At 36.6% G+C, this 24,999-nt stretch overlaps 1 protein-coding gene across 8 annotated transcripts in view; it reads right to left on the bottom strand.

The window, feature by feature from the left end:
• The window catches only part of PHF3 (PHD finger protein 3), a 97,224-nt gene that overhangs the window by 12,612 nt on the left and 59,613 nt on the right, over nt 1-24,999 (bottom strand). For all 8 annotated transcript variants that reach the window (XM_068551556.1, XM_068551560.1, XM_068551557.1 and 5 more), the window contains 6 exons: nt 21,076-22,828; nt 15,135-15,444; nt 12,385-12,568; nt 9,373-9,520; nt 9,134-9,290; nt 7,773-7,889 (listed from right to left, as the gene is read on the bottom strand). In XM_068551556.1, the coding sequence (XP_068407657.1) occupies nt 7,773-7,889; nt 9,134-9,290; nt 9,373-9,520; nt 12,385-12,568; nt 15,135-15,444; nt 21,076-22,828 (2,669 nt within the window). The remainder of the gene's footprint in view (nt 1-7,772; nt 7,890-9,133; nt 9,291-9,372; nt 9,521-12,384; nt 12,569-15,134; nt 15,445-21,075; nt 22,829-24,999) is intronic.

The following is a 24,999-nucleotide window of genomic DNA, read 5'->3' as shown; positions in this document are numbered from 1 at the left end:
CAAAAGAACTCAGACCTCCCAAAAGGCAAGAAACTCCCCACGTACCTGGGTAGGGCAAGAGAAAAAAGGAAAAACAGAGACAAAAGAATAGGGATGGGACCTGCACCAGTGGGAGGCAGCTGGGAAGGAGGAAAGGTGTCCACACACTAGGAAGCCCCTTCGCGGGCGGAGACTGCGGGTGGCGGAGGGGGGAGCTTCGGAGCCACGGAGGAGAGTGCAGCCACAGGGGTGTGGAGGGCAAAGTGGAGAGATTCCCGCACAGAGGATCGGTGCTGACCAGCACTCACCAGCCCGAGAGGCTTGTCTGCTCACCTGCTGGGGCGGGTGAGGGCTGGGAGCTGAGGCTTGGGCGTCGGAGGTCAGATCCCAGCGAGAGGACTGGGGTTGGCTGTGTGAACACAGCCTGAAGGGGGTTAGTGCGCCACGGCTAGCCGGGAGGGAGTCCAGGAAGAAGTATGGACATGCCTAAGAGGCAAGAGACCATTGTTTCGGGGTGCACGAGGAGAGGGGATACAGAGTGCCGCCTAAACGAGCTCCAGAGACGGGCGCAAGCCGCGGCTATCGGCACGGACCCCAGAGACGGGCATGGGATACTAAGGCTGCTGCTGCCGCCACCAAGAAGCCTGTGTGCGAGCACAGGTCACTCTCCACACCGCCCCTCCCGGGAGCCTGTGCAGCCCGCCATGGCCAGGCTCCTGTGATCTGGGGCCAACTTCCCCGGGAGAACGCATGGCGCGCCTCAGGCTGGTGCAACGTCACGCCAGCCTCTGCCGCCGCAGGCTCGCCCCGCATCCGTACCCCTCCCTCCCCCCGGCCTGAGTGAGCCAGAGCCCCCGAAGCAGCTGCTCCTTTAACCCCGTCCTGTCTGGGCGGGGAACAGACGCCCTCAGGCGATCTACACGAAGAGGCGGGTCCAAATCCAAAGCTGAACCCCAGGAGCTGTGCGAACAAAGAAGAGAAAGGGAAATCTCTCCCAGCAGCCTCAGGAGCAGCGGGTTAAATCTCCACAGTCAACCTGATGCACCCTGCATCTGTGGAATACCTGAATAGACAATGAATCATCCCAAAATTGAGGAGGTGGACTGTGGGAGCAACTGTAGACTTGGGGTTGGCTTTCTGCTTCTAATTTGTTACTGGTTTTATGTTTACCTTAATTTACTATTTAAAGCTTATTATCATTGGTAGATTTGTTTATTGATTTGATTGCTCTCTTCCTTTCTTTTTTTTTATATATATATTTTTCTCTTTTCCCCTTTGTGAGTGTCTATGTGTATACTTCTTTGTGTGATTTTGTCTGTATACCTTCGCTTTTACCATTTGTCCTAGGGTTCTGTCTGTCCTTTTTTTTTTTTAATATAGTTTTTAATGCTTGTTATCATTGATGGATTTGTTTTATCGTTTGGTTGCTCTCTTTCTTTCTTTTTTTAATACTTCATTTTTTTTTATCTTTAATAATGTATTTTTTATTTTAATAACTTTATTTTATTTTTCTTTGTTTCTTTCTTTCTTTTTCTCCCTTTTCTTCTGAGCCGTGTGGCTGACAGGGTCTTGGTGCTCCAGCTGGGTGTCAGGCCTGTGCCGCGGAGGTGGGAGAGCCCAGTTCGGGACATTGGTCCACCAGAGACCTCCCAGCCCCAGGTAATATCAAACAGCGAAAGCTCTCCCAGAGATCTCCATCTCAACGCTAAGACCCAGCTGCACTCAACGAACAGCAAGGTACAGTGCTGGACACCCTACGCCAAACAACTAGCAAGACAGGAACACAACCCCATCCACTAGCAGAGAGGCTGCCAAACATCATACGAAGTTCACAGACACCGCAAAACACACCACTGGACGCGGTCCTGCCCACCAGAAAGACAAGATCCAGCCTCACCCACCAGAACATAGGCATCGATCCCCTCCACCAGGAAGCCTACACAAGCCACAGAACCAACCTTAACCACTGTGGACAGACACCAAAAAAAACGGGAACTACAAACCTGCAGTCTGCAAAAAGGAGACCCCAAACACAGTAAGTTAAGCAAAATGAGATGACAGAAAAACACACAGCAGATGAAGGAGCAGGGTGAATACTGACCAGACATAACAAATGAAGAGGAAATAGGCAGTCTACCTGAAAAAGAATTCAGAGTACTGATAGTAAAGATGATCCAAAAACTTGGAAACAGAATGGAGAAAATACAAGAAACGTTTAACAAGGACCTAGAAGAACTAAAATGTAAACAAACAATGATGAACACCACAATAAATGAAATAAAAAATCCTCAAGAAGGAATCGATAGCAGAATAACTGAGGCAGAACAGATAAGTGACCTGAAAGATAGAATAGTGGAAATAACTACTACAGAGCAGAGTAAAGAAAAAAGAATGAAAAGAATTGAGGACACTGTCAGAGACCTCTGGGAAAACATTAAACGCACCAACCTTCGACTTATAGGGGTTCCAGAAGAAGAAGAGAAAAAAAACAGGGACTGAGGAAATATCTGAAGAGATTATAGTTGAAAACTTCCCTAATGTGGGAAAGAAAATAATCAAGACCACAAATCACAGAGAGTCCCATACAGGATAAATCCAAGGAGAAACACACCAAGACACATATTAATCAAACTATCAAAAATTAAATATAAAGAAAAAATATTAAGAGAAGCAGGGGAAAAGCAACAAATAACATACAAGAGAATACCCATAAGGTTAACAGCTGATCTTTCAACACAAATTCTGCAAGCCAGAAGAGAGTGGCAAGAAATATTTAAAGTGATGAAAGAGAAAAACCCACAACCAAGATTACTCTACCCAGCAAGGATCTCATTCAGATTCAATGGAGAAATTAAAACTTTTACAGACAAGCAAAAGCTAAGAGAATTCAGCACCACCAAACCAGCTTTATAATAAATGCTGAAGGAACTTCTCAAGGCAGAAAACACAAGAGAAGGAAAACACCTACAATAACAAACCCAAAACTATTAAGAAAATGGTTAATAGGAACACACATATCAATAACTACCTTAAATGAAAATGGATTAAATGCTCCAACTAAAAGACATACACTGCCTGAATGGATACAAAAATGAGACCTGTATATATGCTGTCTACAAGAGACTCACTTCAGACCTAGGGACACATATAGACTGAAAGTGAGGGGATGGAAAAAGCTATTCCATGCAAATGGAAATCAAAAGAAAGCTGCAGTAGCAATTCTCATATCACACAAAATAAACTTTAAAATAAAGACTATTACAAGAGACAAAGAAGGACACTACATAATGATCAAGGGATCAATCCACAAGAAGATATAACAATTGTCCACATTTACGCACCCAACATAGGAACACATCAATACATAAGGCAAATGCTAACAACAATAAAATGGGAAACTGACAGTAACACAATAATAATAGGGGACTTTAACACCCCACTTTCACCAATGGACAGATCATCCACAATGAAAATAAATAAGGAAACACAAGCTTTAAATGATACATTAAACAAGATGGACTTAATTGATATTTGTAGGACATTCCATCCAAAAACACAGAATACACTTTCTTCTCAAGTGATCATGGAACATTCTTCAGGATAGATCATATCTTGGTTCACAAATCAAGCATTGGTAAATTTAAGAAAATTGAAATCGTATCAGGTATCCAATCTGACCACAACGCTATGAGACTAGATATCAATTACAGGAAAAAATCTGTGAAAAATAGAAACACATGGAGGCTAAACAATACACTACTTAATAACCAAGAAATCACTTAAGAACTCAGAAGAAATAAAAAAATACCTAGAAACAAATGACAATGAAAACATGATAACCCAAAACCTATGGGATGCAGCAAAGGCAGTTCTAAGAGGGAAGTTTATAGCAATACAATCCTACCTCAAGAAACAAGAAACATCTCAAATAAAGAACCTAACCTTACACCTAAAGCAATCAGAGAAATACGACCAAAAAAACCACAAAGTTACAGAAGGAAAGATATCATAAAGATCAGATCAGATATAAATGAACAAGAAATGAACAATGACAAAGATCAATAAAACTAAAAGCTGATTCTTTGAGAAGATACAAAAAACTGATAAACCACTAGCCAGACTCGTCAAGAAAAAAACGGAGAAGACTCACATCAACAGAATTAGAAATGAAAAAGGAGAAGTAACAACTGACACAGCAGAAATACAAAGGATCATGAGAGACTACTACAAGCAACTCTATGCCAATAAAATGGATAACCTGGAAGAAATGGACCAATTCTTAGAAAAGCACAACCGTCCAAGACTGAACCAGGAAGAAACAGAAAATATAAACAGACCAATCACAAGCACTGAAATTGAAACTGTGATTAAATATCTTCCAACAAACAAAGGCCCAGGACCAGATGGATTCACAGGCAAATTCTATCAAACATTTAGAGAAGAGCTACCACCTATCCTTCTCAAACTCTTCCAAAATATTGCAGAGGGAGAAACACTCCCAAACTCATTCTACGAGGCCACCATCACCCTGATATCAAAACCAGACAAAGATGTCACAAAAAAAGGAAACTACAGACCACTATCACTGATGAACATAGATGCAAAAATCCTCAACAAAACACTAGCAAACACAATCCAGCAGCACGTTAAAAGGATCAGACACCATGATCAAGTGGGGTTTATCCCAGGAATGCAAGGATTCTTCAATATATGCAAATCAATCAATGTGATAAACCATATTAACAAATTGAAGTAGAAAAACCATATGATCATCTCAATAGATGCAGAAAAAGCTTTCAACAAAACTCAACACCCATTTATGATTGAAACCCTTTAGAAAACAGGCATAGAGGGAACTTACCTCAACATAACAAAGGCCATATATGACAAACCCACAGCCAACATCGTTCTCAATGGCGAAAACTGAAACCATTTCCACTAAGATCAGGAACACAAAAAGGTTGCCCACTCTCACCACTATTATTCAACATAGTTTTGGAAGTGTTAGCCACGGCAATCAGAGAAGAAAAAGAAATAAAAGGAATCCAAATCGGAAAAGAAGATGTAAAACTGTCACTGTTTGCAGATGACATGATACTATACATAGAGAATCCTAAACATGCTACCAGAAAACTACTAGAGCTAATCAATGAATTTGGTAAAGTAGCAGGATACAAAATTAATGCACAGAAATCTCTTGCATTCCTATACACTAATGATGAAAAATCTGAAAGAGAAATTAAGGAAACACTGCCATTTACCACTGCAACAAAAGGAATAGAATACCTAGGAATAAACCTACCTAAGGAGACAAAAGACCTGTATGCAGAAAACTATAAGGCAATGATGAAAGAAATTAAAGATGATACAAATAGATGGAGAGATATACCATGTTCTTGGATTGGAAGAATCAACATTGTGAAAATGACTCTACTACCCAAAGCAATCTACAGATTCAATGCAATCCCTATCAAACTACCACTGGCATTTTTCACAGAACTAGAACAAAAAATTTCACAATTTGTATGGAAACACAAAAGACCCCGAATAGCCAAAGCAATCTTGAGAACGAAAAATGGAGCTGGGGGAATCAGGCTCCCTGACTTCAGACTATATTACAAAGCTTCAGTAATCAAGACAGTTTGGTACTGGCACAAAAAACAGAAATAGAGATCAATGGAACAGGATAGAAAGCCCAGAGATAAACCCACACACATATGGTCACCTTATCTTTGATAAAGGAGGCAAGCATATACAGTGGAGAAAAGACAGCCTCTTCAATAAGTGGTGCTGGGAAAATTGGACAGGTACATGTAAAAGTATGAAATTAGAACACTCCCTGACACCATGCACAAAAATAAACTCAAAATGGATTAAAGACCTAAGTGTAAGGGCAGACACTATCAAACTCTTAGAGGAAAACATAGGCAGAACACTCTATGACATACATCACAGCAAGATTCTTTTTGACCCAGCTCCCAGAGAAATGGAAATAAGAACACAAATAAACAAATGGGACCTAATGAAACTTAAAAGCTTTTGCACAGCAAAGGAAACCATAAACAAGACCAAAAGACAACCATCAGAATGGGAGAAAATATTTGCAAATGAAGCAACTGACAAAGGATTAATCTCCAAGATTTACAAGCAGCTCATGCAGCTCAATAACAAAAAAACCAACAACCCAATCCAAAAATGGGCAGAAGACCTAAATAGACATTTCTCCAAAGAAGATATACAGATGGCCTACAGACACATGAAAGAATGCTCAACATCATTAATCATTAGAGAAATGCAAATCAAAACTACAATGAGATATCATCTCACACCGGTCAGAATGGCCATCATCAAAAAATCTAGAAACAATAAATGCTGGAGAGGGTGTGGAGGAAAGGGAACACTCTTGCACTGTTTGTGGGAATGTAAATTGATACAGCCACTATGGAGAACAGTATGGAGGTTCCTCAAAACACTAAAAATAGAACTACCATACAACCCAGCAATCCCACTACTGGGCATATACCCTGAGAAAACCATAATTCAAAAATAGTCATGTACCACAATGTTTACTGCAGCTCTATTTACAATAGCCAGGACATGGAAGCAACCTAAGTGTCCATCAACAGATGAATGGATAAAGAAGATGTGGCACATATATACAATGGAATATTACTCAGCCATAAAAAGAAACGAAATTGAGTTATTTGTAGTGAGGTGGATGGACCTAGGGTCTGTCATACAGAGTGAAGTAAGTCAGAAAGAGAAAAACAAGTACTGTATGCTAACACATATATATGGAATCTAAAAAAAAAAAAAAAAGGTTCTGAAGAACCTAGGGGCAGGACAGGAATAAAGACGCAGATGTAGAGAATGGACTTGAGGACATGGGGAAGTGGAAGGGTAAGCTGGGACGAAGTGAGAGAGTGGCATAGACATATATACACTACCAAATGTAAAACAGATAGCTAGTGGGAAGCAGCCGCATAGCACAGGGAGATCAGCTCGGTGCTCTGTGACCACCTAGATGGGTGGGATAGGGAGGGTGGGAGGGAGACGCAAGAGGGAGGAGATATAGGGATGTATGTATATGTACAGCAGACTCACTCTGTTATACAGCAGAAATTTAACACACCACTGTAAAGCAATTATACTCCAATAAAGATGTTTAAAAAAAATGCAATACAGTGCACGTACTACATATGTTATATAACACACCAGTTAGGTCTGGGACAGCACTACTTAACTATACACAAGGTATTTCTGTGACTATAAACATTCATACATGATACTTCAGGGTCACATTTTATCAATAAATTGTTAACGAAAAATAAAGCCCTTATTCTTGAAAACTTTTGGCATTTGAAAATATTAAAGGACTATAAACCTATAAAATTTTCATTCTGACTTAACCTGGCTCCACAAATTACCAATATTCATAAAACCTTCAAACTATGCTTTTGAAACATGCAAATGTAAGAAAAGATACACCTATTTTCCCATCCTTCTGATTTACAAAATATAAGGTAATTATGTAAGTTGATAATTGGAGGAAATGAGAAAAAAGCAGAAGAGATCAGGAAAAATCAACAACAAAAAATTTAAGAATAGGCTAATGGAGGATCAGTAACAAAAAAACACAGAACTAAAAGTCTGTTGCTGTGCACTCTGAGGTGAATTACTACCTCTGTGTATATCGTTTTTCTCTATGGCTGAAAAAATATGTTTTGATATAGACAAACACATATTCATAGATATTTTGATAGAGACAAACACATATTTATAGATAATCTTACATGTCTATTTTCTCTTCGTCTCCAAGCAGCTAACTCTTTAGAAGCTAGTTCTTCTGGACTCATTCTTATAAGGTGATCAGGGGTTACTTCTCCTTTTAGCACTTTTTTAAATAATATCTGGAGGTATTTAAAAATGGGAAGGAAAGGAAAGAAAAACATTTTTAAAAGAACGAAGAGCTGCTGTATAGAAACTTATAATAAACGAAGATGAAATTTTGAAACCTAATTTACAAATGTTTAATGATTCACGTATTACCTCCTGCAAAGAGAATAAATGACAGCCTTGTGTTCTGGAAACTTAGCATCTAAGGTAGCTAAATACACATTTTGTATAAAAACCAAGACATAATGGAGAAGCATGTATGGTGAAGTCATTACAACACCTTTGCAAAGTTGTATTAAGTCTTCCCAGGGACACACACTGTCACAATAGCCAACCCATGACTGTATAGCAGATACTGCATAAAAGAACTTCACTGAATGTGATGTCTTTCATATTTTTAAGATTTCATATGTTTAAATTCTAACAGGCTTAGAGGGGACTCCAGAGCAAAGAACCAACTGTAAGAAAAAACCTGAAGGAAATAAATATTTACTTGAAGAAAAGCTTTCAGATTATGTAATTTAAAAAGTATCTGATCCCCTGCACCATGATGGCAGATTGTACAATGTAGATTTTTCTTACGTAGCTGTTAGCATACTTCAAGAAAATACCTCATATCGCACACTACGGCAAATACCATTACACAAACTGACAAACTGATATCACTCATGTGAAAACGTTGTAAAACTTAAACAAATGTGTAAGGAGTTTGCATCTACACCCACAGCTTTCAGATTTCCTCTAAGTCCCAGGAAGAGATTAAGGATTCAATTAAAGTTTACTCCACTGCTAAAAGATTCTTAGAACTAGTCATATTTAAATTAATAACAATATTTTAAAACAGCTTTCATTTTTACCAAAATGTAAGTTATTTTCTTAAGCAGTGTATCTCTATTTTCAAATTTACATCAGAAGTATTAAATACATAGTGTTACAAATTTTGGTTTAACAGTGTTTTTGAAGAATACATATGAATGATTTTTTTAATAAACTGGATTAAACAAGGGACATAAAGGAAAGAAAATTCACATCAGTCGAGTTAAGATAGATTTAGTATTTTATATTTTAATAGACATTGCATAACACTAGTCACCACTGTGCAGAATTCATAACTCAGTTCAGTAGCAAAAGACTTTACTAAAACTACTGGTCTCACTTCAAGAAATAAATTATAGATCTATTGTATGAAAATCATAAATCCCTATGTATTAGGAAAGTTGGAAGCATAAAGATCCAGACATGAACAAAACATACTTACATTGTTTTTAGGATCTTTCAGATTGAACATCAAACTTCTATATTTGTTCTTATATTTAGCATCTGTGTCCCGAAAAAAAGAGAAAAGCTCTTTTTCAATTTTTGTGGCAACTTTTGCTGCCTTTTCCTCTGGTACCTTCAAATTTGAGTCTGTAAGTCTTAAAATTAGAATAATTCAATTATTTTCCAAATACATGAAGCGTATATTATTCAATCTTCTACAATAGCAATGCATGTTACCTTTTCATAAGAATATCTTTGAGAGAATGCCGGACGCTCTGTCGGATCTGGTCTGTGGAAGGCTTGGAGGCAAGAGCTGCCGGAGGATGTGCACCAGGAGGGCCCTTTTCAGTTTTCTTCTTCTTTGTCTCTTGCTTCTCATGAGCACCTAATTTAAATAAATATCAAAACTCACTAAATTGCTTTTAAAAAGATATTTTCCTTTTTAATGCATAATATAAGTTGACTGATTAAAAATCACTATTTTAAAATCATAAGATTAGACTCCATATTCCACACTGAAATATTCCTGACATTGAAATTCTAATCTATGTATGATGACAGATGATAACTTAACTTATTGTGGTGGGTCACTGTGCAATATATACATATATCAAATCATTACACTGTACAACTGAAACTAATGTTATATGTCAATTATACCTCAATAAGAAAAAAAAGTTCTAAATGAATTTTAATTAGAAATTAAGTGAGTAAAAAGTGGCCCTAATGCTATAAAATGTATACAGCCCTTTCCCATATTAGATAATGGTTTTTAGAGCTACTTTTCATATATATATATATATATATATATATATATATATATATAATATATATACCTGTAAAAAACTATTTAGAAAAATTGATCTGAACTTATTAGGTGTGCAGATAATGTAATGTCCTTACTAATACCACAAAATTGATGTATCTCCTCTGGTTTTAAAACAATTGTGTTAATCTGAATGTTAAGCTTTTCAAATGATTTTTCATTCCATCATTACTAATTTATGCACATCTTCAGAATCTCAATGTCCTACAAACTCCTCATTCCAACAATTCTTAAATCTATCATTTTTTTACCATTCATGTCCTCACTTTCCCACACAGCCAACTTTGGCCAGGGAGCCCAACACCTACCATTCCATTGCAGCCTGAACATCTTAATTCTCTCTCCTTTAAACATCTGCACTGGCGAAAGCCACAACCTGGTGAAAGCTAACTTTTATGCTTCACCCAAATAGCCTACAAACAGCTGAAGGTAACTGGAGAGAGTAAGCACTGGTGCTGACAGATCTCACTTTAAATTTACAGCCACAAATCTCAAGTAGAGAGCTCAATCTGCCACCCTAATCCTATTAAACTGTCCTAGTAAATTTGCTCTCCCACTTTCCAAAAATGTATTTTATGCTTTTTCTCCTTTCTTCTCAAGCCAATAATACCTCCAACTTCGACCTCATTTGATTTTCTCACTTCATATTTCACTGAGGAAGCAAAAGCAGTGTCAGCTATTTTCCCATCACCAAACCTACTAACGTACCTCATGTGTCCCCGCTCCTTCCACATGCAGCTTTCCCTACTGTTACAATGCATCAGCCGTCCTTTCCTATGACCAACCCCTCCAGGAGAATCCTATTTCCCTCTGATCTCTTCATGGATTTTGAACCTCAACTATCGCCTCTCTCTCTCTCCCGCATCATCAAATCCCTCTTGCTACTGGATCATTCCCATTAGTCTTACAAACATGCTATAATATCTCCTTAAAGAGAAATCCTGACCTCATATCCACCTCTAGCCACTACACCATTTCTGTTCCCTTTAACAGCAAAATTCCTTCAAAGTTATTCATAATCACTATCTCCAGTTCCTCACCCTCCATCCTTCCATACGCCACTGTAATTGGCTTTTGTCCCCACTGCTCCACCAAAACAGCTGTCTAGACAGCATTTGACACAACTGATCATAACCTCCTTCTTGGAACTTCACCTGGCTTCCAGGCCACCATGGTCTTAGTTCTCTTACCTCAAAGGCCATCTCTTAGTCTCCTTTGCTGGATCCTCTCTCCCTCCCAAGTTCTAAATGCTGATGCACCCCAAGGCCTCTGCTTCTGCCCTTTCATCGTCAAACTCTCTCTGTAGCTCTTTATATCTAAGTGCATGATTTAAAATAACAGCTATGCACTGATAAACCCCAAATTTATATACCATTGCCCAAAATCCAGACTCATCAGCCAAAAATTTACTCAAAACATCTCCACTTGGATCTCTAATACCCATCTCAAAGTTAAAGTACCCATATTTTTCAATTTTCCTCCCCAATCTCTTTCTCATCTCTGCAAATAGCACCAACACTGATCTAATCATCTGCTAAGACTCTTCTTTCCTTCACCTACCTTACACCTAATCCATCAGCAAGTTCTGATGGATTAAGTCTACTATAAAATATATCTGAATCTGACCACTTCCCTCACTGTACCTCTGTTCCAAGCTACCACTCTTTCTTTCCTAGGATACAGCTAAAGACTCCTAACCAGTCTACTCTCCTCCTCTCCTATCCTCCTACAGTCCAGTCTCCACAGAAAACCACAGTGAGCCATCACTCTCTTGTACAAATTCCTCTAAAGGTTCCCCATTATATTGAGAACAACAACAACAAAAAACTCCTGTCATGGCCTCAAAGTTCCTACATAATTTTGTCTAAACTCACCTTCCGCCACCATTCTATCCCTTGTGTATTACATTCTAATCATTGCACAGTGATTTTCTTGCTCCTCAAATGCAGAGACTATCTCCACCTCAAAGCCTTCAGCTTGGCTGTGCCCTCTATAGATTCCTTCCTCCCAAACAACTCTGCATCCCTTTAGATTCCACAGCACATTACCGCCTCCATTCTCTCTGAAACAAACTCCCCCCACTCTCCTTAACGTTGACTCTCTAGCCCATTACTCAACTTTTTCTTTATAGTGCCTAAAATTCTCTAAAAATAGCACACCGTTTTATCTGTCTACCCATTATCTGTCATTTCCCATTGGTATTTAAGTGCCATGAGGGCAGGGGCCTTATCTTACTAAGTTCATTAGTACTTCCCCAGAATTTGGACCAATAATTCTTATTTCAACTAGGGTCAATCACCTAAACTATTTTTCTTGCCTTTAAAATGTAAAAGTTTTTAAATTTCCCTAAATATACTAACTGAAAGTGTATGAAATAAAATATAAATACATTAGTATATAATAATTTCTAGTATTCTTACTACCTGGTTTTGAAGCTTTTTCTCCTGTGCAAATAACAGTTGTAGACTCTTTTGTTATTTTTTCACTTTTTTCTTCTGAGGATCTCCGAGGTAAAACTGGTTGTCCCATCTTTCGAAGAGGAGCTAGCTGCCATTTTTTAATTTCACTATCCCTACAGTCTGATGAGTTTTTGCCTTCACCAGACTCCTAGGAAAAATAGTATTTAATTCATTAGAATGAAAACTACTAAACTATCTTTAAATACAAAGCAAGCCTCCTGAGCATGTGGATGAAAAAAATTAAACCTAATTAGTATGACAACCTATTAAGATATCAAACATATTCCACTCTTTAGCCCAATAACTGTTTTTTGAAGATACATAAAACTCAATAAACTGCAAAAAGGACCTTCACCGTTTCATCCAAAATCCATTTGTTAAGCACCTATTTTCTGCAGAACACATAATAGTCTGTAAAGGGGAACTAAAAAACATTGAGAAATAATGGCATTAGAAAAAAAATTAGGTATAAGATAGTAAGAGTTCTCTTCGTCGGCTGCAGATATGAAAAAAAGGGGGGGGGGAATTGTGGAGAAATCAATTATCTGTATTTTTTACTACTTTCTAGAACAAATGAAGTCACATTTACCTATAAATGCTCAAATTCTCAGTGTACCTACTGGCAATTTTAACTCCTATAAGGTAGAACCATCAGGACACCTACTATTTTTGTCCTAATTATAACCCACAAAGAACTACAAATGAAACCAGAATTCTGAGACCCTTGGGAGTTAATTAATCACATCATACCAGACTTCCCTGGTGGGGAAGTGGTTAAAAATCCGCCTGCCAATATGCAGGGGACACGGGTTTGAGCTCTGGTCCGGGAAGATCCCACATGCCGCGGAGCAACTAAGCCCGTGTGCCACAACTACTGAAGCCCATGAGCCTAGAGCCCGTGCTCCACAAGAGAAGCCACTGCAATGAGAAGCCCACGCACCACAATGAAGAGTAGCCCCCGCTCGCCCCAACTAGAGAAAAGCCCGCACACAGCAACGAAGACCCAACGCAGTCAAAAAATAAATAAATAAATAAAATTTATAAAAAAAAAAACATCACATCATACCAGTGAGAAGATTACTTGTGTATAGAAATATAATCATAGTTTTTAAGAAGCTAGAGTATATACAAAAAATCGATTTTCTCTAGACTGAGAATCCTATAATTTTTTATTTACTTGTTTATTTTCTACCTCTCTAACTAGACTTACTTGAGAGCAGGAACATTTGTCAATCAGTCATACATACTCAAATCTGGTACCATGCTTGGCACACAATAGGAACTCAATAAATGGTTCAACATAAAATCTAGGGATAAGAAGTGATATTTAAAAAGAAGATTACATCAACTAAAATCAGACTAGTCAAATAAGATTCAACAGTTCAGTATCAAAAAGAAAAGAAAAGCAGTAATCACTTGGCTCATGTATTTATTTACAATATCAGACTAACCTCGGTTCCTTTTCTGATACAGAGACTGGATAGAGGGGTTTCTCAAAACATTCACAATGTTAATGTTTTATAACGTCTTTTTAGACAAGATGGAGATAACTCAACTGAATGACAAAACAATGAGCTATATTTCTGAATGGCCAAGAAGTTGTACCCAAGAAATGATGATTAAAAGTTAACAGAACCTTTCCAAAGGCTTGCTATAAACTGTTTTCAATGGCACGCTCAGTTCTATATTATCAATTACTTTGGTGCTAATCAAATCAACAGAAAAAGTAATAGTAAATATCAGAAGGACATAATCTGATTCTCAGAAAGTCTTGGCAGACAGAAAACGTTGGATGCCACAAGGATTTGGCAAACTGGAACTTAATCCAGATTTGTCACGTAAGGAGTGTCCCAAGAACTGAGTTTGTAAATAATGGAGACGGTTTTAGAGAAAACATGCTTATGTTCTTCAATCTGAATGGTCGAATTAAAATATTTCCAAGGTTCCTAATTTATGTTCGTTGTGTTTTGGAATATTATACTTGACCATCCACATATATTTGTTGCCAGTGTTTCCTCCCTAGCACTACCTACAAGAATAACAAATCAATGATTAGAAAAATCATAGGAAATAAAAAAGTAGACAATGAAAATAAAATCTAATCAGATAAAGTGCTGTGTCCTTTGTACATTTCTCCTGTAATTGACTAAATATCTTGAAATTTCTATTTAGAAAATACTTTAAGAAGGTAGTCGAAAATGTAAGAGGGAAAACTGACAACTTTTTAAAAGGCCACATTTTAAGAGGAACATTATGAGATATGGGTTCCAAGCAAATATTGGAACAAAAATCAAAAGAACTAAGATTACTTTTCCTTACAGAGAGAACTCTTCCACTTGAAAATAATAATGCCAAATGTGGTTTTATGGATTCATAGATATTTACGGACTGAAAAGCTTTTTAGAAAAACTTCTCAGCAAGCACAATTTATACCTACCACCACAAAGTCTCACACACATTCTACCACAGAAAATCCAAGTACCAAACTAGAGACTAAAAATAGCACAAAAAACTGTAAGAAATAAGATCTGCATATTTTGAAGATGTCACTACCTGGTTTCACCAAGACTGACAAAACATTTTAAGTAAAAACCCATTTCTACGGAAAAATAAATGTGCAAATGTACACAACAGTGAAATCTAAAGAGAAATTTCAAATTCGCACAGTCAGCCCAAGTTCTTAAATAAAAAGAATGCATTAATGAGAGGCTCACCCGTTTCAAAATTTTGACCTTGTGCTTCACTGTATCATCTATATATTTGGTTTTGTCATTTGTTGTAGTGTGCTTTGATAACCCAAGCTTTTCATATTCCATTGCTTTATCTTCACTATGGACTTCAACTTTAGCCTGGTTTCCCAAAATATCTGGATCTACTATTTCAGTCTTTTTATCTTCTTCGGCACAACATTTCACACACACATATTCTTTGTCTTCCTCTCCCATTTGCTGTGCTTGAGAAAGACTTAACCCAACACAATCACCATGAAACCAGTCATCACATCTCCCACAGCCAACCATAAACCTGGAAAGAAAAAAAAAAAGAACACTTTGATTCGATACATTTTCTTAAAAACCAATGCTGAGTGAGCCTAAATTGAATTTTTAATATTTTTCCAGTATTTTGCATGTTTTCTGTCTTTACCCATTCTATCAGTTCAACATGGAGTTTCCAAAGAACATTCTATGAAAATGGATCTTTTAAAAAGTCAAACATTTCCCCTCTAGTATGAGTGAGAAAATACTGGGGGGGAGGTGGACACACAAGGATAAAAATAAAGGGCAACTGACCTTTGTCAGCATACTGTACAGAATAACAACGTATAGAGTAACAGTATTTCTCCACTGAGAAGGGCGATAAGCTGTGATAATCTGATCACAGACAACCCATCAAAGTTACAACTACATTTACCACAAAGACCTGAAATCATACATAAAATTGGAGTCACTTATCCAACTAATCATTTTAAATAACAAAGAGAAAAACCAGATGCAACAAAAATGCAACTCAAAAACTAACATAGTGGAGCCTCACAAATTGTTCCTTATTAACCACCTTAACTATATATATATAACTATTCTTTGAGCTCAAAATATTCTGGTTCATGGTGTCACAATGATTTAGCTGAAGGATCTTTTTATGTACTTCTGAGCATGGGCTTCCTTACTTCTTGACCTTGTACTTTAGATAATAAACTTGTTTTCCCAAATAATGACCAAATTATATCAACATGAAGATATTACTATTCAGGGTGAATTTTTTTTTAAATTTCCAAACACTCTCCTTATATTTTCCCTTTACTGCATTTTATCTAAGAAATAATTTCACTAACCAATGAAAAAGTCCAAGGACAGATTTATGACTCTAAAAAGTTTGTTTTTCTAACTTAGAAAGAATATCTGTAATTATTTTAGAATAAAATAGCAAAACAGATATATAAACAGCAATTTGAGGGTGAAATTACCTTTTTCACATACTTTTCAACCCATTATTAAGAAAATGACAAAGCTCACTTAATCATGTTTAACATTTTCCTTTTTTTTCCTTCAGGTTAGTAATTCATGGTATGTTTGAAAGATTTAGGAGAATTTAACTATATTCTTTAATGATCTAAAGACTTTGTGCTGATTTCAGTAATAGTGGCACAAGCAACAGTGACAAAAGTCCTTTTAAAAACCTATCGTCCAACAGGAAGATGTTAAAGGTAATATACAGTGTGATATGGCCAACCCTCTCCAAATATACCAGTGGTCCTGTTTTAATGTAGAAACTGTAAGAATCAGAATGCTGAGTTTCAAACCTTACAGGATGTCTTGAAAAAGTCATGCCAAATACCCCACCCCCCCAATTGCAGACCACTCTATTCTTCTTCCTCTCTCATGTGCCTTTCCACTGTGGACCAACCACTGCCGTGCACCAAGGAAACTTGACTTCTTCATGTCTACAATTCACCATTCTTTACCCTAACTGGAGAGGCTTGTGCTAGCTTTTCCAGATAAGTCGTCATTTCCTCAATGGTTCATTTTAAAACTTAAAACAAATACATTAAAAAAAAAAAAAAACACCTCATGCCTTAAGTAAAAATAAATAAAAATACAGAATATTTTGGAATCATAGCTCTAGTGAGAAAACTTTCCAACAATGTGGTATTTGTCTGCAAGACAGAAATGGTTTCTCTAGGTTTGGGAGACTTTAGATGGGTCCATGCATGTTTCAGTGATACAGATCATACAGCCAACAGAAAAATACTAAGTTTGAAAAATACAGATACGTAAAAGTTCTTCTATTTCAGATTGCAAAGTTGTAAGAACTCCTATTTCTTGAAAGCAACTATCTAAGCTGAATTCTTTTGAAATACTGAAGGAAAGCTAATGTGATTTCCCATCTCAGCTATATTAATAATTTCTTCAAAGCAAGCCTGGAATAGTTTCAATAGGACACATACTATGACCATGGCTATGCTTTTGCCCCAAATCCAAATCGAACAAACCTATTAGGAAACTTCAAATCTTTATTCAACCAGGAGAGAGTCATTTTATGATGTGGAATGTATTCATTATATCACCATGCCCCAAGTTTATTTATGGAAATGTCTCCTAAGAAGCTCTGAAACACAAAACTACAGTGCCATCCAGACGTATCTTAATAATAATAATAAAATTTTAGATTTTATATAAAAATAATGCAGTTAAAATCTTGAGAAATCAAAACAAAAAATGACATTGATAAAAATAATTACATGCCCTAGGGGTAAATGTAATTGATTCACTTGAAAGTGAAACTGGAAAATTTCAAAAAAGGAAATATTACCAGTATTATGAACTTTATTAACCATATATATTTTTTTAAGTGGCCTATCACAAAAATAGAAGATACACTGTCTTCCCTTTTCATATTACTCCTCATGGCTTAAAAAGGGAGAGGGAGTATGGATCAAATAGCTAACATAATTACCCTCCCATTTTCTGCTCTGTCCTTGAAGTTCTGATTACCAAAAGGCAAAATCACTCAAAGGTAAGACTATAAACCGGGTGTTAAATATTTCACTAAAAAAAATTAATGTGTGGTAAAAGATTAACTCTGAATTAACTGGACCAAGTCAGCATGAAATCAGTTAAATGGAAAAGTTCAGAAATATTTGTTCTCCTACTGTTATACATTCATACACAAAATTTTAAATCCTACTATAATTTAAACCTAATTTAAAATGTAATCTTAATTCTAATCTTTTTGGCACAAACCAAAACATATTCTTAAAAAATTTTCAAGTTTCTTCAAAGTAAACCACAAAAGCAACATTGAGAATTCCTGTTCTTAAAAAGTCATGTCACAAATTCACTAACAATGGAGCTGCTACAAGAGGAACCATTAAGTTCTGATAAGTGGTTCCTTTAAGTAACAACTAAGACTGTATTACTGTGAATGTATATGTACTCACTCTTTTCTAGGGTAAAATGATTTTATTCCACATAAACATTAAATCATTGTTTTTGTCACTAACAATCTAATCTGCAGAGAAAAGTACTTTTCTATCAAACTCTTAAACTCCTGAGAAAAACCAGAATCACTTTCTCTAAGAGAAAATTTCCTTCTCAGAAAAAGGTTTCTTGTTTGAGTACAAAGCTATGACTCCATTACGCTAAGGATATTTTTTTGTTTCTAAATTTCATCCAATGAACTAATCTCCTACAACTGGGCAAGAAAGTGTAATACAAACTGAAGATACAAATGTCATCTGGAGAGGTAGGGAAATACTAGAAACTACAAGATAGGTATTATGAAAAGACTAAGACTTCTTCCTTCCAAAATGCCAACTGACATGTTTAAAAGACGTTCAAAGGTAAGTTTTTTAAAAAGTATTAAATAGTCTGGCTTTTAAAGTAATAAATATACCTTAGCTACAAGGCTGAATCAGGAAAATAAATGGAAGCCAAAACAACAGCATGAAGTGTAAACTGGGAGGCAGTCAATGCCTACTGTCTTTAGGATGCATACAGAAGTCGCTTATGGTCAAATATTACATTTGGCCATGCCATGAATGAATCGGTATTTAAAAATATAATTTCCAACTGGAAGCACATATAGGAAGCTAACCTCAGTTGCAATACATGTAAAATGCTGAAGAGTTATAATCTTTACAGAAGTAAATTTGTCACAAGTGCTAAAAAAATGTCGTATTAACAAATAGCTTTCAATGAATGTAGCTGGCGCATGAAATCAAAGATATGGAAGAAAGTTATTTCCACGTATGTCCTTCCTAATAAATTCATATTCTTACACATGGATTAAACTAGGAAAATTACATGCTGCATGACAGGTGCATTTTTTGAGTAACCTCAATATATACAAGCAGAGTGCATCAAAGAAGTAGTGAAGGCTAGTTAATATGTAAAGAAAAAAACAATCAATTACTTAGGCTTCTTTATTCACAAAATTGAATGTGAAATGCTGCTTCCAAAATTGATAGTTTCCAGTATTATTACATATTATTCATGTCGATTACATAGGGTAAACTCAAAATCCCTACACATCTAATATTCTAAGTCATTTTCCAGACTGGGGCAAAGAAACTCTAGGTTTTATAGGTTAGATCCAAAAGGCAGCCTTAGGTAAAAAACAATGGGACTTAACAATCTTCATTTTAGGAAAATAACTGATATTGGTGAAGTGACAGTCATCATTCAAAAGCCTGGGCAAACTCCTGAGGACCATGCCATCATAACAGAAGTTTATCTCCAAAAAAGTTACATTATAACATGTCTTCCAACTCTAGGCCAAAGTTTCATTTCAGAAACTCATTCAGTTTAAGGCTCCTATTTCATACTCTGACAACATGTCAGTATGATGATTTTTAGAAGATGCTGGCAAAGAAAAGAGGGCTAACTTAAAAGAGCACTTACAAGGACCATCTAGCCCTTAATTCTCTTAGGCCCACTTTAGAATATTTGAAAAAGGTGTTTTAAACAAAAAAGTATAAACAGCACAAAAGTGAGGGCAAATGTAGCACTATATTCAAACAAGTCACAAGTTTTAAAAACTGGAATATGCTGTTATAAAGTAACCACTGACACTAAAAATAGGCCATGGGCTGAATCACAAATGAAAAAACCCCTTGACATAAAAGTTATTTTTTACAGAATAGCCCCAAGAACTCCCAACCACACCCTCCATACCAAAATAATGTGTTACAACGCACTGCACTAAACTGTCCCTCCCTAAAGAGTTTCATTTTCATGTAATCTAATTGTGCTGGGAAACCGTTCTAATATTTACTTTCATGAGTAAAGATAATATTACAATGTGCAAGTTACAATGTTCTTTTATCATATCAATGTTGATAGAAGTTCCAACAGCAATCTCAACACTTGAACAGGATAATCTTGTAGCTGGAAACTCCACTTCACCTCTTGTTCTCTTTTTCTCAAAAAGCTAGCAAATAAAAAATACATGGGCGGGGAGGGTGGCAGTGTCATAGAACTATAGAATACTGAATCCTAAGGAAAGAATGACAACGGCAGTGCTACAAAATCACTTCCTAAAAGATTAGAATTCACAAGAAACCCAAATCACTAGAACATTCAGAAACAAAATACATGTTTCACTCCATTCCATGTTACATACAAAATTCCCCTGTGTCATTTAACAGTTGTTTTAGCTATCAAATTTCATTCTAAGGTCATGTTTGATAGTTATGAAGTAGTGGTATTAAGTCATAGTAAGTGTGCTTCATTTGAAAGTATATATATAGAATTTCCATTATGCCCTTCACAATTTATTACTAGTTCTTCTCAAGCCAAACAAAATAATATATAACTTACAGACCCAAAGCACTATAACAATTTTCTGATTTTTTTTTTAAGATGCAATGACTAAATTACACTAACTGGTTACAATGATAAAACATTTCCATATATACCAGCTTCTGGTCAGACTATGCATTTTGAAGTTTCTAGGACGGCATATTTGTAAATTCAGTGGCTCCATCTTACTATCATATATCCGGGATTGATGAGGGGTTTCTGTTTGTGCAAGTCTTTGTATGTTAAATAATCTCTTTCTATAAAAAGTTCTCACACTAATCCGACCCTAAAAGAAAGCAATTTCTCTTTAATGTACGTATCACATATACATACACACCCACACCCACACACACACCTGTTGCCATGCGGTTTTTTGCAAAACCCACACTGCTTGCTGGGAGTCCAGACATATTTGCTCTCAAATGAAGAGCTATGATCTGAGCCTTCCCGTCTTACAGTAGCTATATTATCTGGGATGAACAACGGTGGCTCATCCAAAGGAAAACTTCTGCTGCTTCTTCTCTGACGGGGTTGTAGGCTCTTCTCAGGTTTTTTCAATTTCAATTTATCCTCTTCTTTAAAATGTTCTACACCACCTGTGTGCTCAAGCTCTTCCTTCACATGACTACTGGTTCTCGCTGCTGGAGCCGGCGGCTGGGGCTTATGGCACTGCTTCTGGCTGGAATGCAGCAAATGCCCAGTTTGTGCAGCAGGATGAGGCTCTTTTGAGCAACCAGGGTGACCGAGAGGCTTTTCACTCAAAGAATGAGTCAAGGGTTTGGAAATCTGTACTAAATTTTGATCTTGTGATATCTTTCTGAATACAGAATGAGCCTGATTTTTCACAGATTTAACCCCAGAATTGCAACTCTGAAACTTTGAATCCTTATCAACTTGTTTCTTTCTCACTTTGACTGGCCTATGAAAATTTTGCTTAGATTCTGATTCATCAGCATTTCGCTTCACACTTTTGACATTAACTTTAGTTATGTTATGCATTAATTCATGCTTTGCTCCAACAACTTTTTTCCGAGTATCTGTGGTCATGGTTTGCTTAGAATGAATTATAGGTTTTGTGTGTTTGGGTTTTATGTTTTTTGACTCTAAGCAAGAAACACTATTTGACTGGCTGTCTCTGTCATTCTGAAGGTTTGCTGTTTCATGAGACTCCATTTTAATACTTTCAACAATACTCAACTGTTTTGAATTTTGGTCAGGTGCATCACCAATAGCATTTTCTAAAATATTACTTTCTGGTTCAAAAGCACTAGTATTAACCACCTCTAAGTTTGATTTATTAAATCTGGTGCCCTCCAACTGCTTATCATTAGACTCTGCGTCTTTACAATAAGCCATTTCCATTTCACTTCTTTGAAGGGAGTTCTCAGCTTTATCAGCAACTTCCACGCTATCTTTCAATTCCAAACTACATTCATTTACTTCATCCACAGAACCAGACAAACTGACAAGGTTCTTTTCTTTCTCATTTGGGTTTGTACAAGCAGCATTGCCAGAGAAAGCAACGGAAGATGCAGGTTCCTCACTGACACTGTCATCTTCGTGGGGTAATTTTATTGTCTCCTTTGATTCTTGTTCAACTTCTCCTTCTGCCTTCATTTCTTCAACAATAGTCCCATCCATTTTACTTGAAGTGGAATCGTTCCGTTCATGTTCTTCTTTATCTGAGAACTTAAACAATGGGCTAATAGTCTTGGCTTTCCGTTCCATCAGAGTTTCATTTTTCTTCTCTTCAATACTAACACAAGTCTCTGAAAGGAGTGGACAGTTTGACTCGTGAGATGGCACATCTGCTTCTGCCTGGTTATTACTCTTCTGCTCAGAATCTAACGCAGCTTCATCCTTCACGTCAAGACAAGACGGAACTGCGGCTCCGATGGGTCCACTGTGTCGGCGGCTCCTCCTGCTCTCTTTCTGGTGCTCGCGTTTCGGTGACTCGCCAACTTCTTCTTTCATCTGACACCTTTCTTGTTGCTTCACCCCTGCTTTAGGGGCAGACACAGTCTTCCCTGATGCCTTTTTTGCGCTATTTAAAGGTGCTGCATTTGAACGCTTGGCAATAGTGCTCTGTCGCAAACTTCTTATTTGTTCTATCACAAGGGAAAAAAATAAATAAAAAAAACTTAGTTATTTTGCCATGTGTTTTTATTTCAACGCAATTTAGAATACATCACTTCTTTATTCTGAGCTATAAAATTTATTTTCCCATTTCAAAGAAAATGTACTGACATCTACTCATGATGATGGTTACATTTTTTATACACTTATCAAAGTTCTATAATTCTGGGGCAGAAAATAATCTGTATAAAATTCAGACTGATATTATACTTTACAATAAGAAATATTTTCATCAAGCTTCTTTTCTATGAAAGTAAGCTGGGGGTAAAATCAATGAGGTTCCTTGATATTACTACCCATCTTAAAGCAAGGCTGTCATACAGTTGTAAACATTAAATACCTTTAAGTATATAAAACCAAACAAATTCGGGTGCCAATAAAATCTGAACTAAACCACGTATCACAAACAGGATCTGTGTGAGTTTCAAAGCACAGCCTCAAAAGAACTCTAATGTCTTTATGAATGTGCTTCCCTTATATCTCCATTTTAGCATTCAAGCTATTCCTTGAATAGCTTAAATATTTTAAGAAATGAAATATACACTAGAGTACTAGACACAGATCAACAAAAAAAGAAATTATAATTAAAGAGATTTAAACCAAGAAAATGTATCATAAGGGAAAATGCGGAAAGTATGAAAGTAATTTAATAAAGCTTCCCACTTGTAACAATGCTCCTAACAAAGAATCCACTAACTGAGACTTTCCTCCTTTCCATATCTGGATACATCCCCAAGGGAAAAAGAAACACAAAGTGAAAAGAAATTGGAAAGAAAGCTAAATAATTCACTAAGAAAAAATAATAATAATAATTCACTAACTAAAAAAAACAACCCACAAACTGAAATACAAAATAAGAAGCTATATATCCAAGCCTATGCATATCCAATACCTCTGAATCAACTGTATGAAAACTGAACATCACAAATTTTTAAAAAGTCTCCTTCCTTTTTAATGCAAAACGCTACTATGCACCGGTATTTAGAACATTTTCCTAATTTGTCACGTATCACTGAACCTGAACTGTGAAACTCTTACGGAAGGTGTCACAGGTCCTCCTCATTTGTCTCTGACAGCCCTAGTTGATGCTTGTAGTCATGACACTCAAAAGTGTCCCCATTTGGACAATAAATTACACGGTCATCCTATTTTAGAGACCCTTTCTAATTAATTCCCCAGGACTCAGCACAATATTTGGTCATCAGGTAAGTACCCAACAACTTTAAAAACTTACTTAGTAGATCATGAACCACTCATGCTCAGCTATATAACATTTTAAAATAACTAAAATTTTAATGGTTTGTTATTAATATTTAGATAATTTTTAAAGCTCTGAAGACAGCCTGTAATAATTTATAGCTCTACTATATTTATATGCCCTGAAATAAAATAAATGAAGAACTTTTAACACCCATTACGTAAGTGGTTGATAAATGAACAGCACATTCAACTGTGAAGGTATTCAAATAAAAAATTGTTTTCCAATAGTAATTGATTAACTGACAAAGGATAAAGTAACTCTTTCTCCTCTAACTATAAACTGCCTTAGTTTGAAGCCGGGCGGTGTAGGCCAAACATTACCATTATTTGTCTATAATGTTCATTCTACTCTTTTTGTTTCTCAAAGTCACAAATATATACCAAATAACCGATTTTTTAAAAAACTGAGGAAAAGATGAAGTAAATATATGCATCTGAGCTAATAATCCACTTCTCAAAACCGCACATTAAAGCTATACAAAAGCTATGAATCTAAAAGGAAAGAAAGGACCAATGCCTATGAATTTAATGAACCATGCCTGTGTAGTGAAGGCACCATTAAAATCCAAAAGGAGGGGTTTCAGAGAGCTTCTGAATGGTGAAGTAGAACGCCTCCACGTGCCACAGTGCTTGCTGGGCTCCCAACTCCAAGAGGACTGAAGTTTCTTTGTTCTTGACCTCACCCTATGAATCTCTTCATCTGGCTGTTGGTTCCTGTGCTTTAACATCCTCTGTAATAAACCACTCATCTGAAAGTTTTGCTGGACATTGGTTTCTACTCTGACAGTTATTTTCCCTCAGCACATGACAAATGACAGTCAACTGCTTCCTGGCTTCCATTCTTGCTATTAATAAGGCACCTCTCAGTGTAACTGCCGTTCAT

The sequence above is a fragment of the Eschrichtius robustus genome, chromosome 9 (assembly GCF_028021215.1).
Source record: "Eschrichtius robustus isolate mEscRob2 chromosome 9, mEscRob2.pri, whole genome shotgun sequence".
Taxonomy (NCBI): domain Eukaryota; kingdom Metazoa; phylum Chordata; class Mammalia; order Artiodactyla; family Eschrichtiidae; genus Eschrichtius; species Eschrichtius robustus.
This window is presented reverse-complemented; position numbering and strand designations above follow the sequence as displayed.